Source organism: Coptis chinensis, chromosome 2, assembly GCF_015680905.1.
Source record: "Coptis chinensis isolate HL-2020 chromosome 2, ASM1568090v1, whole genome shotgun sequence".
NCBI classification, from domain to species: Eukaryota; Viridiplantae; Streptophyta; class Magnoliopsida; order Ranunculales; family Ranunculaceae; genus Coptis; species Coptis chinensis.
In genome coordinates this window covers 15,499,314-15,515,454 of record NC_141457.1, presented here as the reverse complement: position 1 = coordinate 15,515,454, position 16,141 = coordinate 15,499,314, and the positions used below count along the sequence as shown (strand labels likewise).

Here is a 16,141-nt window from a genome sequence, read left to right as displayed (position 1 = left end):
CAACCCTTTCTTTCTCTCTTTGCCTCTGTTGAGAAATCACTGAATATTTCAGCCAAGAGAAAAATGGTTTCTTTATATAGGCTACAACAGGAACCATGAGGAGAAATTAGGGTTAGGTCTCCTGATGGGCTTGGGCTTCCCATGTTGGCTTGGGCTTCCCATGTTCGCCCAAAACACACGGCCCAAGTCCGTCAACAAATGGCTTATTCCACTAAAGGCCATTATTGGACTACCACCTTAATCCCAAATTACGTTTATTACGGTTATTGGCTCCATATTATATGCTCGTTGATCTCCCCGTGTTAAGATATCGAATGCCCGTTGATTAAGTCAAGTTACTGACAACTACATTAATCAACTTCTTATATCCTTGAGTAGTACCACTCAACCTCATTGTCATGTCGGATTAAATCCACCTATAGGGTTTACATGACAATCCTTATGAGCTCCTCAAAGGGACATCATCAACTTCTTGCGGGTCACGGATTCCTTCTATAATCAACAACACACCTTACATACAATGTCATTACCCAATCCATCGAGTTTGCTGATTTACAAATGAATCTCACTCATTGATGATTTAAAGCAATGTACAATGCACGTAAGTGCTCGTTATTATATCTGGATTAAGAGGACAATCATCTATAATAACAGAGGTGTTTGTTCTCTTATATAGTCAGTATGAAGAGAAACAACCTCACTTGGTCCTGTTCAATACACACAAAGTGTACTAGTGTAATTCTGTAGTCAAGATAGACTAATACCAGATTATACTACAACCAAACCAATGGTTTGTTCAAATCCATCTAGGTTGTGAACGTTTACTTATACTTTATAAGGTACTGATGATATGATCTTTTGTGTCTCACCACACACCATATCACCTACAACATAAAGTATTAGACGCATGCATATAACTAATAACATATATAATATGCATAACATTTGCCCATATGATTCTCATTTAAAATATAAAAAATTAGAGTTAATACAAAGTAATGTTTTTAGTATATAACCATATCACCAACTTCGCTCCGACCAGATCATTGTTCATCAGCAACTTTGCCAAACAAGCATTTTCATGCACTTTTTTCAGTCCCTCAAGCTCCTGACGATCAAGCGCATACGCCTCCTGGACATTCGTCAACTCCTCCTTCAACTTTGATACAGACTCCCTATCTGACTCAGCGATCTGAGCAATCTCCTTCAGCTTCTGATATCCACTCACAAGCTACACACATAAAAGTACAACAACAGTCGATATTTCTAACGCAGATACAGAAGTAATGAACAAGATCTAAAGAGCATCACTTACCAGGCAGTGAGCCACATCTATTTGCCTAAGATTGTCAGCAAGGCCTTTGGAGTCCAGTTCCTTATGGGTGCCATCCAGAGACACGTAATCAATAAGGCAAGACGCAATCTTACTAGACTTGAAGCTGACATCAGTTCGCTTAACAGTTCGTTGCACCCCATGGTCATCCACGTACACCACCTGGCGCTCCAAATTGTCATTAGACATAACAGACTTCCCACTAACCTTACTTGGGACCTTCAACCTAGCCGATGAGCTGGGCTCTCGAGACACTGGTGGTGGACTCTGACTAACCCCAAAGGCCTCTAGATCCATGATACTCAAGTCGGGCACAGGCCTCGACTTGGTGCTACGAGTGGCCTTACCACCAACTCTTTCACCACCAGACGCGCCCCCAGAATCGGAGCTATCCCCAAGCACATGCCTCGCAGCCTTGACAACCTTAGCAGCTTCCTGCTCAGTCGTATCAGCTTTCCTCTTCAGCGAGCTGCTACGCTCGTGAGGCTTGAAGGTGATATCCTCCAAGTCCAAGGGAGAGCTACTCGACCCCACTCCCCTTTTAGGTCGCCTACTAGACCCACCAGCACCTCCGGTGGGTCGCTTAGGACCAGCACGACCTAGCTTCCTATCTTCCCTTGTCACCAGATTGCTCTTACGCTTCTCCATCACTGTGTCACTGGAAGAGTCACGAATAGTTTAGCTCCGAGCCCTTTCTTTCTGACTCTTCCTCTTCTCCCTAATCACGCGACCTCCTCGCTCCACAAAGAAGTTCGCGACCTCAGGAAGTTTCTCCCATTTCTGAGCCCGAGTTAACTTCGCAAACTTCACTATCACCTTCCGATTAGTTCGCTTCTTTATAACGAGCTCTGCAAAAATAACACAAAACCATGTTAGTTAACATATCAACAATTCAAACATCGGAACAACAGAATAATTCACTCCTACCCACCCAAAAAATTGCAAACCCTAGTTTGCAAACTACATCCTCCAGCACATAAGTTCCCCACTAACAACAACGGCCTCCTCTCCCAAGCCTTATTACTCACACCATCCAACACACTAGATTTTCTAGTCACTGTTTGCAAGCTAAAGTTAAAAGCACTAGATCGCTTTACCGAGTAATGCTCAATAATGTCAGCGACCTCTATGCGGTATTCACCACTCATATTCAGCAAATCAAACACCCTAAGTAGCCTCCAGGTATTACCCACAAACTGGCAAGGCGGTTTCTAACAGAACGTCAAAAAATCACAAGCCATCTTCGAGAACGATATCCTCATACCAGCCCTCACCTGCCCCTTGTAGACTATTATCCCGTAGTTCGGTGGTGTGTACCTCTCACTGAACACCTTTACGTTCTTGTCCAGTTCGTGTATCTCCAGGTCGCCCCCTGGATACCGTACACTTCCCTTAGATCAGCGAAAGCTTTCGTTGCACGTTTATTTACAACCTTAGGGGGCAACCCACTAGAAGACGACCCCTCATCACGACCTGAAGTACTAGCTATAGCAACAATAGATTCAGATCGTACTTCCTCCTCCACATCCTCACCCTTAAACTTTACTAATTCCTCCCTCTCCTCCTCCATTTCCCCACAGCTCAACGATACTTCTCGAATCTCTTCAGATCGAGTATCGTTCGAATCAGACATTTATCTTTTTTCTTAGTGATTACAAATCCTAAACAAAACAAGCTAAATACGACCTAATAACTGAACGAAACAAACAAGAACACAAGAAAAATGAGCAGCAACAATGGCAGAAGCACTAACCTGAAGAGTTCTAGTCTCTGCAGTTCTGGAAACGAAATAAAAAATGACTTTTTGAATCTCCAAAAGTTATTTTATACAGCCGCCCCTCCAGTTCCCAATGCATCATGATTACAACCTAAGCCCTAGGACGCACACGTCTACCAAAGACCTGTCTTTTCAAAATTCTGGAAAAAGCGGTGACACGTTTCCTCACCAACTGCCCAGATTCTCTCACGTGCCAGTCACATGCCAACTATCACCCCACATCAGTTCGTCATACAACACGAACTGACTTCCATAGCATGGTGGGTATTTCCTTTCACGCCAGTTCGCATCTTTACTCATGCTTAACACGCGCCACCGTTTTCTTTTAGCAGGTCGCTTCAATGAACCTCACGCCCTACTGAGAGGGGGCTGTGTGAGGGAGTGATATCCTCATTCAGGAATATCAAGCACGTGTCCAGCATAGCGGAAATACCACACTGACCTTTGACCTAGTTCCCTGAACTACCTTCAGAGCGACCTACATCATCAACTCACACCCACGAGCTATGAGATCGCTCTAGAACAGATCGACTCGCACATCTTCATATAGAGCGTTCTATCTCATGATGATAAGTGCTCAAAAAGTGCTATTTAACCCTCGATTATGCATCTTGTTTAGCCATTTTAGTAGACTAATAGTGTTTGTAAGTTATGTTTTATGATTCTACAGGTGAAAGAGAGAGTTTTGTGGAATATTAGATAAAAAGGGGTAAAATGGAGCAATTCGAAGCATTAAGGATCACATGGGAAGCCCGTGGACAATCATGGAGAAAGCCAAGGAATTAGAGCTATTAAAGATGCAACTTGGACCTATTTTAAAGCCTATTTGGAAGCCCAAGGCCAAAAGATTCGTTGTTTGGACCAAAGCCCACAAAAGAGGATAGAAGGATAGAGCAAAAGAGACAAAATAGGCTTACGCGTCTGGGATGCATGGATCGAGTGTCCAGACGCATTGATCGCGTCTGAGACGCATGAATAGTGCATCCAGACGCATAGATTGACATTGTAGCCAATTTCTTCTCAGTTTTGGAGACGAAGTTGGACTATGAAAGAAGTCTATTTGTATTAGGAAACAAATGACGGTTTGGAATGCTTATAGAGCTCATTGTAACCTCTATAAATAGAGGACCTAAGTGTCGCATGTAAATTGCCAATTCACTTATATTCTTGTCTCCAGAACTTGAGGCAGAGAGAGATTAATATAAAAGATCGGTTTTAACTAGCCGAGTCTTAATAAATTAGTCTTTCTAGTCTTATGTTTTTCGACTTTTCTTCTTCTTGTTCTTCGTGTTCTTCCTTCTCTATGGAAGGCTAATCTTCTCCTTCAAGGGAGGAGATGAAGCCAGTGCTTAAGGTTTAATGATTCTTCTGGTTCATGGTGTTCTTCAATCAGGTTAGTTCTTTATGTTTTTAGTTATTAGTTCCATTGCCCACACCAGGGGATGGAAGTATAGAATAGGGTTTATGTTTTGCAATATTAATATCATGCTAGTGTTCTTTACTTTTCTTCTAGTAGTATAATTCTTTAGAGTTAGAGAAGTATTCTTTGTGTTTCCTTAGAAGGGGTAGCTCAGGGAGTGGCTGCCTAGGGGAAGTATTATTTGTGTTTGCCTTAAGTGGTGATTCATTGAATGGCCGCTCTATTAGGAAGTACTCCTTGATGTTGCTCTCGGTAATACATTGAATGGCTGCCCGAGCTTACATAAAAGGAAATAAGATATTAATAGCATAAACATAGGAACAACCTTAAGTAGAGTTAATTGTTAACGATGTTTCTACGTCCAAGAGGGCATCGGCACTCGCTCGATTGTCTAATTGTAGTCTACTTATAAGAACAACCATGAAGCAGAAGGTCATAGATTAAAAGTATTGGTGGATTCTAATCTCTTGAATTCCCTCTCTTATAAATTATCAATAGTTTAGTTAATTTAGTTTAGTTAATTTAGTTTAGTTTAGCATTAGAATCTAAAATCTCTACAATCATAGTTTTTAATCCCTTAAACCCCCTTTCCAGTCCTGTCCTTCACATAATATACACTTAAAAGTGGAACGATACCCTACTCATCATTTACTTATTGAGGGATAATTAGGTTTTGATACGCTTCTGTTTTGTTCAACGACCATACACCATCTATATACACAAAAAAAGGCTTGTCACATGACTCAACCTATCTTCTAGAAACAATCATTGCCAAAACCGTACTTACACATTCTATTTCCACAAATTACGAACCACCATAACCACTCTCCATCATTACAAAATTTCAACCAACACCATTCCAACACTCCTTCTTAATCTCAACCCTACATTTGTGTTTGTTAGCACACATGTTAGACAGATATCCACGTTCACCAGCTATAAATATATACCCCCTACATGAATTACGCTGGACCTGATTCTTCTCTCCCCTCAGAATCGAGAGATAGATACATAGGCAGTTCGCTCAACAACGAACTCAGTCTTTTCCATTTTCAAACCCATTCTCCTCTCCTATCATATTTGTAAAGAATCACTAAAACGCTCCTTTACAGTTATGTTTAGGAGTTTCGTTTGAATAGTAACACTCTTGACCGCACTCAAACAATCGCCCACTCGCCCAAAATCACCAATAAAGTAGGCAAAAGTGTGCTTGATTATTACACCAAGACCAGGTGCAAGTCTTTGACACATTTATACTTGTCATTTAGGGTGTGTTTGTTAACTGGCAAATGGGGGTGGCTAATTGTATTTTCCCACTAGAAGCACCATTTGCCAGTGTTTGGGTGTATTTAAGGGCCCTGGCAAACACTATTTGGAATTAGCCGGCAAATCAAATTATCCCACTAGAAGTGGGAAAATAGAAAACACCTCCCCCCAAAGTTGAATTAGTCACCCGGTATTTTCCCACTATGATAGGAAAATAGAAACAACTCTCCCTCTCGATCTCTCCTCTCTTTCTCACTGCAAATAGAAACAACTTTCCCACTCGATCTCTCTTCTCTCTCTCTCACTGCCGCCTCTCATCAACTCGCTCTCTTTTCAGGTATACTCTCTCGCTCTTATCTCTCTTCTCTCTTATCTCAATCTTTTTTTTCACTATTACTGTCAAATCTCTCTGCTTTGGGTAAATTTTCTACATAAGGCACGCGTTACCGTTATCGAGATGATTTTATCTGTCTTGTATTTTTAGAAAATTCAATCATGATTACTGTCTTTTACAATGTGATTGATTGAATTTTCACTCATTAAAAATTAGAAACTAGCAAAGGTGATTTCGTCCTTCTTCAGACTTCAGAGGTCGGTTTGATGCCTTGAGATTTGAATACTGGTTCTGCTATATTATTTTTCTTCTATGTATACTAATCTGTGAATATTAAAACTTGACGTGTGGGCATAAGTCCGTAACTACAGCTTAATCATCTACTGTCTATTTCTCTCAAATCTTAATTTAAATTGGAATGCCCTCATTTCCTGATATAGGACTGATCTCTCTCCTCCCTTTTTGTGTAAGCGGTGAAGACCTCTCCTTCACTGTTTCGAATGATTCCACCAATACTATTGCATATGGAGAAGCCAGATTATGACACAGCAAAGCTAAATGCAAATAGATATCCTAAACACGACATGTCCCATGCTATATAAGCATTAGCTATAGCACCTATGCCATCATTCCCGAGACAAATATGGAGAAACCGCACCCATCTAGTGCCATCATCTAAAGAAACATCGTCATAACAAAAAAGAAGCCACACATTTAATAGAAGCTCATAAATGCGTTAATCTTTGCTAAGCAATAAGCTTCCCACATTGGTTAAGGACAACGGAAACGCCACTTCCTCTTACTCTAAAGATTAAGCCAACCCAAAACAGGTGTAGTAATCAACTTCGCTCAATCAACTTATATTCTCTCTTGTAGAGTCAGTCCATGTAAGCTTTCGATATCATTTGATCAAGAATCGATTGTCAACTAACCTCGTGAGGAATAATACCCCTATAAAAGAGGCAAATATAACTCGACCAAATTTAAGCGCTAGACGACATCCCATACAAAGAAACTACATACCCAACCAATCAGTCTCTTACAATAGGAAACTAAATCTTGCTAAAACCATCTGAGTTAACACAGAAGTTCCCATATTGAGTAGGTTTACCTAATGCAATTTGACTTCTAACAAATTGCAAGAATGGAAACTTCACACGTCATAAAAAAGCAAGGAAATTTTCTATAGATCCAATAATATGAACCTTTTGTTGTGGTGGTCTAATTCTTGTAAGAGTTTCGGGAATGCCCTTTTAAATATTGTCTGTGTAGAACCTGGTGAACCATAGCCTTTGTTTCGAATCTTCTCTTATTATATGGTTTTAGCTACTTTGCTTATTTTTGGACTGGGTATGGTTTGGTGTACGTAGTATGTCTTTGTCTTTGTTTTTGTTATTTTGTCATTTTTTCTGTTTGGTGAGCTTCCTCTACATTGTTCATGCATGTATGTTTTATCAATTTGTATGTTTCGTTAATTGAGTACATGAATTTGTATACTTTATTAATTTTTTTTTTCTTTTTGAAATATTGTAGAATGATTACCGAACGCCGGCCAGAGGTTAGTGGCATTTCTACTTATAGTTATAAGTGCATATATAATGATGACATGGTGGTATAGGAGAATGTATATTGGGAGGTATAGGCCTAAGCGTAGGGCTCCCCCCGCTCTTATTAGAGGTCCTCGTAGGAATTGGGATCAAGTGCGGAGAACCAGATTGGGTAGGATGTATACAAATCGACATGATTTTGCCACGAGCAATTAAGGATGAGGCGATCAATGTTTCGTCGCTTGTGCACTCGTTTGCATGGTCATGGTCTACGTGAAAGCAGACATGTTACATTGGAAGAGCAAGTTGCCCTATTTCTCAACACTGTTGGGCATGACATGCGTAATCGGAATGAAACATTTCAATTCTTCCGTTCAGGAGAAACAGTTCACCGTTATTTCCATCTTGTGTTGGATGCAATCCTTTGTTTATTCAGAGAGTTAGTAACAAATGCTACCGCTGATAACTCCCCTCGCGAGTGTACCAACACACATCATTGGCATTGTTATTTCAAGGTCAGTCAACTTTTTGGAAAATGGATAGGATCATTCTGATTTCAATGTTTAATAGTTCAATAAATATTTATGAAGTTTTTTATGTTAGGATGCTGTGGGTGCGGTTGATGGTACACACTTTCCAATCAATTTACCACTAGCGCAACAGGCTAGGTATCGTGAACAGAAAGGTGTGTCGGACCAAAATGTGTTAGTAGCTTGCACATTTGACATGAGGTTCACATACGTGCTAGCGAGGTGGGAGGGATCGGCACACGATGGACGGTTGTTGAGGAGTCTTGTGACTTCGTCCCGGCATAAGCTTCGTTCCAAATGGCAAGTACTATCTTGCGGATCTTTGGATTTGCTTTAGTGCCAGGGTTCCTCACGCCTTACCGTGGTGTACGGTACCATCTTAGAGAGATCGGTGAAGTTCAACCTCAAAATCATAAAGAACAATATAATTTTCGCCATTCATCTTTGCGTACTGTTGTTGAAAGGACAATCGGTCTCTTGAAGAAGCGATTTGCCTATCTAAGGCATGCAGTTTTCCACGATGTCAAAACACACACAAAGGTTATCCTTGCATGTTGTGCATTGCACAACTTCTTGCGAGAAGAAGATCCTGATAATACATTGAGTGATGAGGAGCTCACTGATGATGAGGAAGAGGCTGACAACTCTCTGAATGCTCCAAATATGAATATTGATATGCAGGCAAGCATTGGGTGGACTAATTTTAGGGATGAGTTGTCAATTGCAATGTGGGCGATAACGAAAGTGATGTAATAGATATTATGATTTTATGAGTGATGTTTTGTAGTAGACTTATGATTTTATTAGATTGTTTTTGTAATAGACACTATTATGTTTCAACTACTTATAATGTTTTATTCACATGCAATCTTTCTTATTTGTTACCTTGATATGTTACTATGCTATGTTCTTTGTTGGTCATTGCTTCAAACTAGGTATGGTGGAAAACAGAAAAAAGTTGTGAAAACAAGATCGCCCCAAATTAGATGGTATCCCAACATGGAAGCCATCTTGGTAGAGGTGTTGTTAGAGGAGTTAGCCATCTTGGGGGCAAGAGGGCAGATAATGGGTGGAGGAAAGAGAGCTTGAAGCGCATCATTGATGAGATCAATACGCCGACTTGGAATGAATTGTGTTTCGCACAATGTCAGTCGAGGTTGAAAACAATGAGACTTGCTTGGCAAGTTCTGAAACATGCGATTGATGCTAGTGGGTTTGGTTTGTCTTTCAACAAAGAGACCAAAAGAATTGATGCAGATGAGAATGCATGGGGGAGAGTTATGTAAAGGTAATAAAATAATCTCATTTTTTTTTATAGGATTTGGTTTTGGATGCCATATTAATTGGTATATTGTGGGATTTAGGCTCATCCGTTGCAAAACACTCGCAAGAAATCATTTCCTTTACTATGACTAATGTTGTCTCATTTTTGGGAATGATTATGCAACTGGAGAAGGGGCAATAGTGGGTTCGATGATGACATGGTGGATGGAGGTAAGTTGATTAGATGTAAATAGAGTTGAATTTTGTGTGTCTAACTAGTTTTGAAATTAACTTTTTGTTTCAACTTTTTGTTTAGATGATTCTAGGCAAACCCAAGGAGATGGGGGTGACGATTCTGATGCTAGTGAGTCCTCAGCTTTTGGTGCTCCCTCAGATACTAGTGGGGATACTTCTCAAACTGAGAGTGGTCCTAGAAGCACTACACCTACTTCTAAGAAGACTAGGAAGTCTCGATTCTTTGAGGATATACCTGAACCCCCTTCGTTTAAGGTGTTAACTGAAGCGGTGGCAAAAATTGCCGAGGCCCTCAAACCAGAACCACAAGAAGAAGAAGTAGACCAAATAGATTTGTTGAAGGATGCTTTGCGCTTCTCTTCCCGATATGAATCCCGAAGTTTTTCTTAAGGTCGCTTGACTTGCTGGTCGAGAATGATAGGCTTATTAAGGTCTTCTTGGGCCTTAAAGAGGATATCAAGGCTTCATGGTTGTTTAGGAGGCTAGAACAAGCTGGACGTTGATTCAACCTTGTTTTTTGTTTATTTCTATGTTTGAACTATATGTTTTTGTGGGATTGTTGTTAAGTGGTGGACCGATATATTATTGTTAAGTGACATTGATGTTACTTTTGGATATTTTATTGTGTGTTCTTGTTGAGTCTTTGTGTGTGTGTAGTTGGTTGGTGTGTGTGGTAGTGTGTGTAGTGTGTGCAATTAGGTGGTGTGGTGGGTGTGGTGGAGTGGTGGTGGTGTGCTGCTGCTACTGCTTGAAACCTCGATTCATTAGATACAATGATACTGTTTTCGCGAGGGAAAAAAATGTCTACTTCAACACTGATGAGTGAGAATTTTCAATCCACCTCTTGTTACATATATACATAATATTTTCTAAATTGAGTCTGTACATAATGTATTCGAAAAAAAGATTGGATGAGTTTTTGCAAATTGTATGTTCTCCTGAATTCAACCTCATTTTGCTTATCATTAAATGGAAAAGTGACCCAACTGTGCAGTGTGAGTTAGACATTATGTTTCATGCTAGAGGAGATGATTATGAATGGCTGCATTGTTGAAACTAACAAGTCGAACATTCTCACCCCAATCTGAGTTGATGGACAAAGCATCGTAGTCATCCATCTTATTTAAATCAGTCTTGGTATTTGTTATTCCTAAAGTATTGCCTATCCTCACCATTTGTTTACGAGAAAGGTAATCAATATTGAGCGCATGTGACAGTAGCTGCTACATTTCTCCTTGTGCATTTTATTGAGCACATGTGATGAGTCGCTAGTACTGATGAATAATTCGATAACTTGTACAGGAAGCTCGAAATTTGAGAACCCCTTGAAGCCTTGCTGCTTGGGTATAAGTAATCAATATTCATGTGGAAGCGTTGATGAGCATGGAGTGAAGAAATATATGATATGCCAAAATCCAAAGTCCACATTCTTTTGGGACGGAGTTCATCCTTCACAGCAGGGTTGGCTTGCAGTGTATTCAGCTTTGAGAAGGTCTCTTGACCAGCTCTATTATTAACCACCGTTTTTTACTAACATGCATGTAAAAAAACTGAGTGTTGTTTCGTTCCCCTTGTTTTCACGCTATTCGTTTCCAATTTTTGTGTGGTTGTTTATAAGAAATGGCTCTTCATTTTGCATTTTGCCTCGATCCCTTACTTATATCAAAGATGACATAATGAAACAAACGCAAATGTTAGAGAAATTAAACACAAAATAGCATACTAGCCCGTTTAATCAAGTGAGCGGAACAAACCATCTAGGCTGAGGGGGGAATGTGGCCCTAGTGTGTGCAATTAGGTGGTGTGGTGGGTGTGGTGGAGTGGTGGTGGTGTACTATTAAAGTTGAGTTGTATTGTATTTTATTTTATTTAATTTTTTGTTATACTTCATTGAGTTTGAAAACCAAAAAAAATATCTCCAAAAAATTGAAATATCATTTGCCACTGGAGAAAAACCATGTAAACAAATACTGGCAAAACTGACAAATCTTATATTTTCCCACTATAAATTTTTGCAAACAAACACTGGCAAATCTTATATTTTCCCACTAGAAGTTTGCCAGTTAACAAACACACCCTTATTTATAGTAGAAATATATATGTTACACCAGATTGCATCTAAACTGCTAGTATAGCATGTGGCTGAACAGGAGTCCGGCTATGCAATAACCGGTTACTGGGCCAGTTTTTATATTCTGTTTTATTTCTAAACACATGATAAAAACCAAATCAACCTCAAGCCCACGAACAGAAGTAAGTACAGAACGTACCTTTCTTCTTCTCCCCCAACCGGACTCTTCCACTTATTTCTCAACTTATTCCCACCCACCTAGCAAATTCGCAGACACTTAAAAAAAAATAATGATATTTTGGTGTGAATGAATAGGTCATTGAATAAAAAAAACAGAAGAGTTGAACAAATCCAAAAATATGCCCAACAAAAATTAATAAAGGAGTCGGTGGCCGTGCCGGTTATGGTAGGGGCAGCACCGGTGCAAACCAAAGAATGTGGAACTGGTGGTTAGTTTCTTTCCAACGTACGCACATGCTAAGGTCAGTTTCCGTCTCTTTTCTGTGTGGAACTGGCTTTAGTGGTACGAAAGTTTCTTTTCCACGTGGCAAAATATAACTAGTTCGTATTGCCTTAGAACGACTCAACAAAGAAAAACATATAAGACCCACAGAAACAGAAAAATTAAAAAAATTGTTTTACTTTTATTATGGTGGGACTTATAGGAGAAGAAAAAAACAAAATAGGAACAGTGGATTTGTGTCTGTCATATGTGCAAAAATGTCATTTCTTATTTTTGGTAGTCCAGCAAAAACTAATTAAATATTATGTGAAATTATTTATTTGCCCCTGTGACGGACATAGATTCCCTATTGCCAAGATCTTTAAAAAACACTAGCATCATGCACTTACGTCTTAACAATAAAAAAAAAAAAAAGTCATTTTCTCATCTTAGAAATAATTCAAACCTGGAACTGAAATTGAATATAAGACATAACCAAGTGAAAAGACAAAAAAGTCAACAAAAGACACGTGAACAATAGGCAAACAAAACGTTAGAAAAATATTTCAAGTAAAAAAAAACAAAAAAACAAAAAAAATCAGAAATTCAATTTTTACATTGACGGAAGAAAACATAGCTGTTCACAACATCAAGAAGACATTACCCATTCAAACTTCAAAAATTAAGATGGAACAAAATTAGAGAACACATGAAGCTCTAAATTGTGATTCCACACATGGGGCCTTCCAAACAAATTCCCCCTTTAATATATGGTTCAAACCAACAAAACTTCTCTTCTGCTCGATTGAAATAAAATCGTGCTCTATTTCACCAAGTTAACTAAAGTGCATGCCTTTTCTTATGAGTTTCTTTCTCTTTGCTACATATATCGTTGGATCAACAGCAGGCCCTCCAAGAAAAATAAATAATAACAAATAAGTACATAGTGTAACTCATAATAATCTCGAACTGTTATTATATACCTCAGAAGATTCAAAAGTATCTCCTTCTTGAAGACATAAACTCCTATGGAAGCAATGTACATATATATAGGCATTACATGATTACCATTGCCTTGAAATTGACTCCCTTAGGCTTTTCACTAAAAGAAAAGACCCTTCCTTTACTGTCTATCTTCATCAAACCAAAATCTGTTGTGCAACTGTGATGAGTATAGAACAAATATTACTCCTTAAAAGACAATATTAATGACAGTCTAGTCAAAGAAAAAATATAAAAGAAAAGAAAAAAGAACTATTGTAATCATGGAAAACAAAATGTTCCTACTTCAGTGATTAGGTTATGACACCGGTAACTGATGACAATTCATAAACATTCCAATGTAAAGAAACTCAACTATCATTTCCCTTTATATGATGTATCTACTGGTCTAAGTGCATAGATGAGGCTTACTTATATGGCTAAATATGGAACTCATTTTAACCATGTATCTAACAATAGAACCGATAAGTAATGTACCTTGAATAACTTGAATAATCTTATGTTAAAAATTGAATGAACCAATTACCTGTCATCCATGGGCAAACAGGAAAGAGTAGTATTAGCACCACTTTCCCGGTGATGACTCTAAATTCATAGCATTAAATTCCAGAATTGAGGCAAGTAGATTGTCAAGATCGAAACTATTAAGTGAACAACCCTAACGAACTAACCTACGTTCAGTTTTGTACTTGTATGAAGTCCATATAGTCCATTCGATAAAGATGATCCCCAGATAGGGTGATGACGTTTTCAATCTCTTTGTTATTGGCATCCTACATAGTCGAAGTAAAATCATGTCAAACATTTATAGCTTAATTGCACAAACATGAATCATATGGAAGTTAAAAACATCAAGAAAATAATTCAAGAATAATCAGGGAAATCCATTTTAAAGGCAATCAGGAAATCAAGGAAAGGACAATTACTTCAAATGTTGGGAGGAAAATCAAGTTGATCTTTAAGCGTTCTTTCGGTTTTTCTATTAGAGACTGTCTTAAATTGAATGAACAATTTAGGTTAGAAAATGTTTAGCATGCATAAAAACTGTGAAGTATAACAATTAATGGGCACTTGGCAGGTACTTCAGTCCGGACAATGGCACAAAGTACCTAACACATTGTCCTCCCTTTATCATGTATGTTTCAACAACATCAATATTACATAACTAACAAAATGAGGTTGTAAAAAGAATAGAGCGTCACCTACTGATTAGTTTTGATCGATCTAAGCTCTCTTAAGTGGATTGACTATACCATCTCAATAAGTTAATTAAGGTTATCAGTACCCCAACAAAGCCATCACCAAAACTGATTCCATTTCCAAAGTTGTAAGCGCAAGCAAGATGCCTATTAAGTGATGCAAAGTTGTACTGAGTGAGATTGTAGATTTTATTGATCCCACTATTTATGCAGTTGTTCATTGGCACATCTATCAGCCTACATGCACCTCAAATAGGAACTTGTCAAATGAAGTAGAATATTATACACCAATTTTTCTTTTCTCTTCGTTCTATTTCTCTGGATTGAGATCTCCACCCATCTGAAATCTTCCTCGAAAAAACACCTTCGTCACACAACCTAAATTGCGCAAGTTCATCTTGTGGAAGATGTAATTTCTCATCTTAATAAAGTACTCTTAAGAGAAGTAAAACGATGTTAATGGGTAGAATTGTATGATTAATATAAGTATTGCTACACTGAAATCTTGTAATATTAGAAGCATTGCTACATATATACTTCTAGGACCGAAATTTGATTTAGACTATGGCAACTGATGTAAAAATTATTAAGACCACCATTTAACAACAACGAAAATGGACTTATTGTATATAATGTTACCAATACGTTGAATGGCTAGCAATCTTGAACATGACAAATTTCTGTCGTAAGAACTGAAATGAAGTTTATATATAGGTATTAATGCTTACTCTTCTACGATGTCTCTGAGAATGTTTGTAAGTTGAGTACCAATACCCAAGCACAACGCTACGTCATAGATTATGTGGACTAAAGTTGGAGATTCAGGTGCAATCCCTAATCCCCATCCTCATTACTGGGACACTCATCAAACCAACAGTTCCAGCCACATAGTAGCAATACAGATAAAGCTCTTGAAAATTCCCATATATAGATTTTCTTGTATTCATTCCTTCAATCATGTCTGAAAAGGCTACGTATCATATGATCTTTCATTCAAGCTATAATGAAGTCTCTATTCCCATCTATGAAGAACAACAGAACTCATGTGGATTGGACCAAATGCAATCATACCTGATCGATTGGAGGTTCATAAGCAATAGAGAGATAACAACAGAGATTCACCAATTCCATCCTAGCTAGATTCATTCGTATAAAATGAGTTTCAACTATCCAAATTAGTATTTGGATTTTACAAATATTCAAACCAGATGCGGAAAAACTCAAGAGAACAAACCCAAATAAAATTGCTTACTTTATTGAAGGCGAAATTCAATAGAAGTCAGTCCTTCCTTTAAACTTAATCAAAACATATGATTTTATGTGACTTTTGTAACTAAAAATCCTAACCTGATTTTTGATTTGGTATTGAGGAGAGAAAGAAATCATGAATGGAGAGATTAGGGAGCACACAGAGAGAGTAATCTAGAATCGCCGAGATAGATATATTTTAAGTTGAAAGACTAGAATGTCCACCAAATAGAGAGTGAAAAGACAAAAATGTCCCTCTGACTTAGGTGAAAATACTGTTCATCGACCCCTAGATTTTTCTAATATAGTAAGATTTTATACAATTGTCAAACATCGTTGGTCCAGTTTTGATAAAAAACAATTAAATATTATGTGAAATTATTTATTTGCTCCTGTGGTGACGGAGGTGAATTCGCTATTGCTAAGACCCTAGATTATTTATAACTGTTAGATG

General features: G+C 38.3%; 2 protein-coding genes across 48 annotated transcripts; one reads left to right on the top strand and one right to left on the bottom strand.

The window, feature by feature from the left end:
- Positions 1-809: 809 nt before the first annotated feature.
- LOC147515080 (uncharacterized) lies at positions 810-16,005 on the bottom strand. Of its 47 annotated transcripts, none has more exons than XM_086586004.1 (6): positions 15,692-15,997; positions 15,511-15,575; positions 13,912-14,013; positions 13,718-13,766; positions 1,316-2,181; positions 810-1,231 (listed from the first exon to the last, which is right to left on the bottom strand). In XM_086586004.1, the coding sequence occupies exons 5-6, from the start codon at positions 1,979-1,981 to the stop codon at positions 986-988; spliced, it is 912 nt and encodes a 303-aa protein (XP_086442130.1). In that variant the 5' UTR covers positions 1,982-2,181; positions 13,718-13,766; positions 13,912-14,013; positions 15,511-15,575; positions 15,692-15,997; the 3' UTR covers positions 810-985. The 47 variants fall into 47 exon arrangements, 18 of the variants coding, with proteins under 18 accessions (XP_086442130.1, XP_086442127.1, XP_086442123.1 ...); XM_086586001.1 differs by adding an exon at positions 15,168-15,400 and having other exon boundaries at positions 13,718-14,013; positions 15,511-15,571; positions 15,692-15,976; XM_086585997.1 differs by adding an exon at positions 15,168-15,400 and having other exon boundaries at positions 13,718-14,013; positions 15,692-15,966.
- On the top strand, positions 9,669-10,115 carry LOC147515081 (uncharacterized). The gene is made up of 2 exons (XM_086592790.1): positions 9,669-9,701; positions 9,787-10,115. The coding sequence occupies exons 1-2, from the start codon at positions 9,689-9,691 to the stop codon at positions 10,113-10,115; spliced, it is 342 nt and encodes a 113-aa protein (XP_086448916.1). The 5' UTR covers positions 9,669-9,688.
- Positions 16,006-16,141: the final 136 nt, after the last annotated feature.

Excerpts from the sequence above, each read along its gene's own strand:
- LOC147515080 (XM_086586008.1), bottom strand. The coding sequence starts at position 1,981 with ATGGAGAAGCGTAAGAGCAATCTGGTGACAAGGGAAGATAGGAAGCTA. Across the intron at positions 1,232-1,315 it reads TAGATGTGGCTCACTGCCTG|CTTGTGAGTGGATATCAGAA; the intron begins GTAAGTGATGCT and ends TTATGTGTGTAG.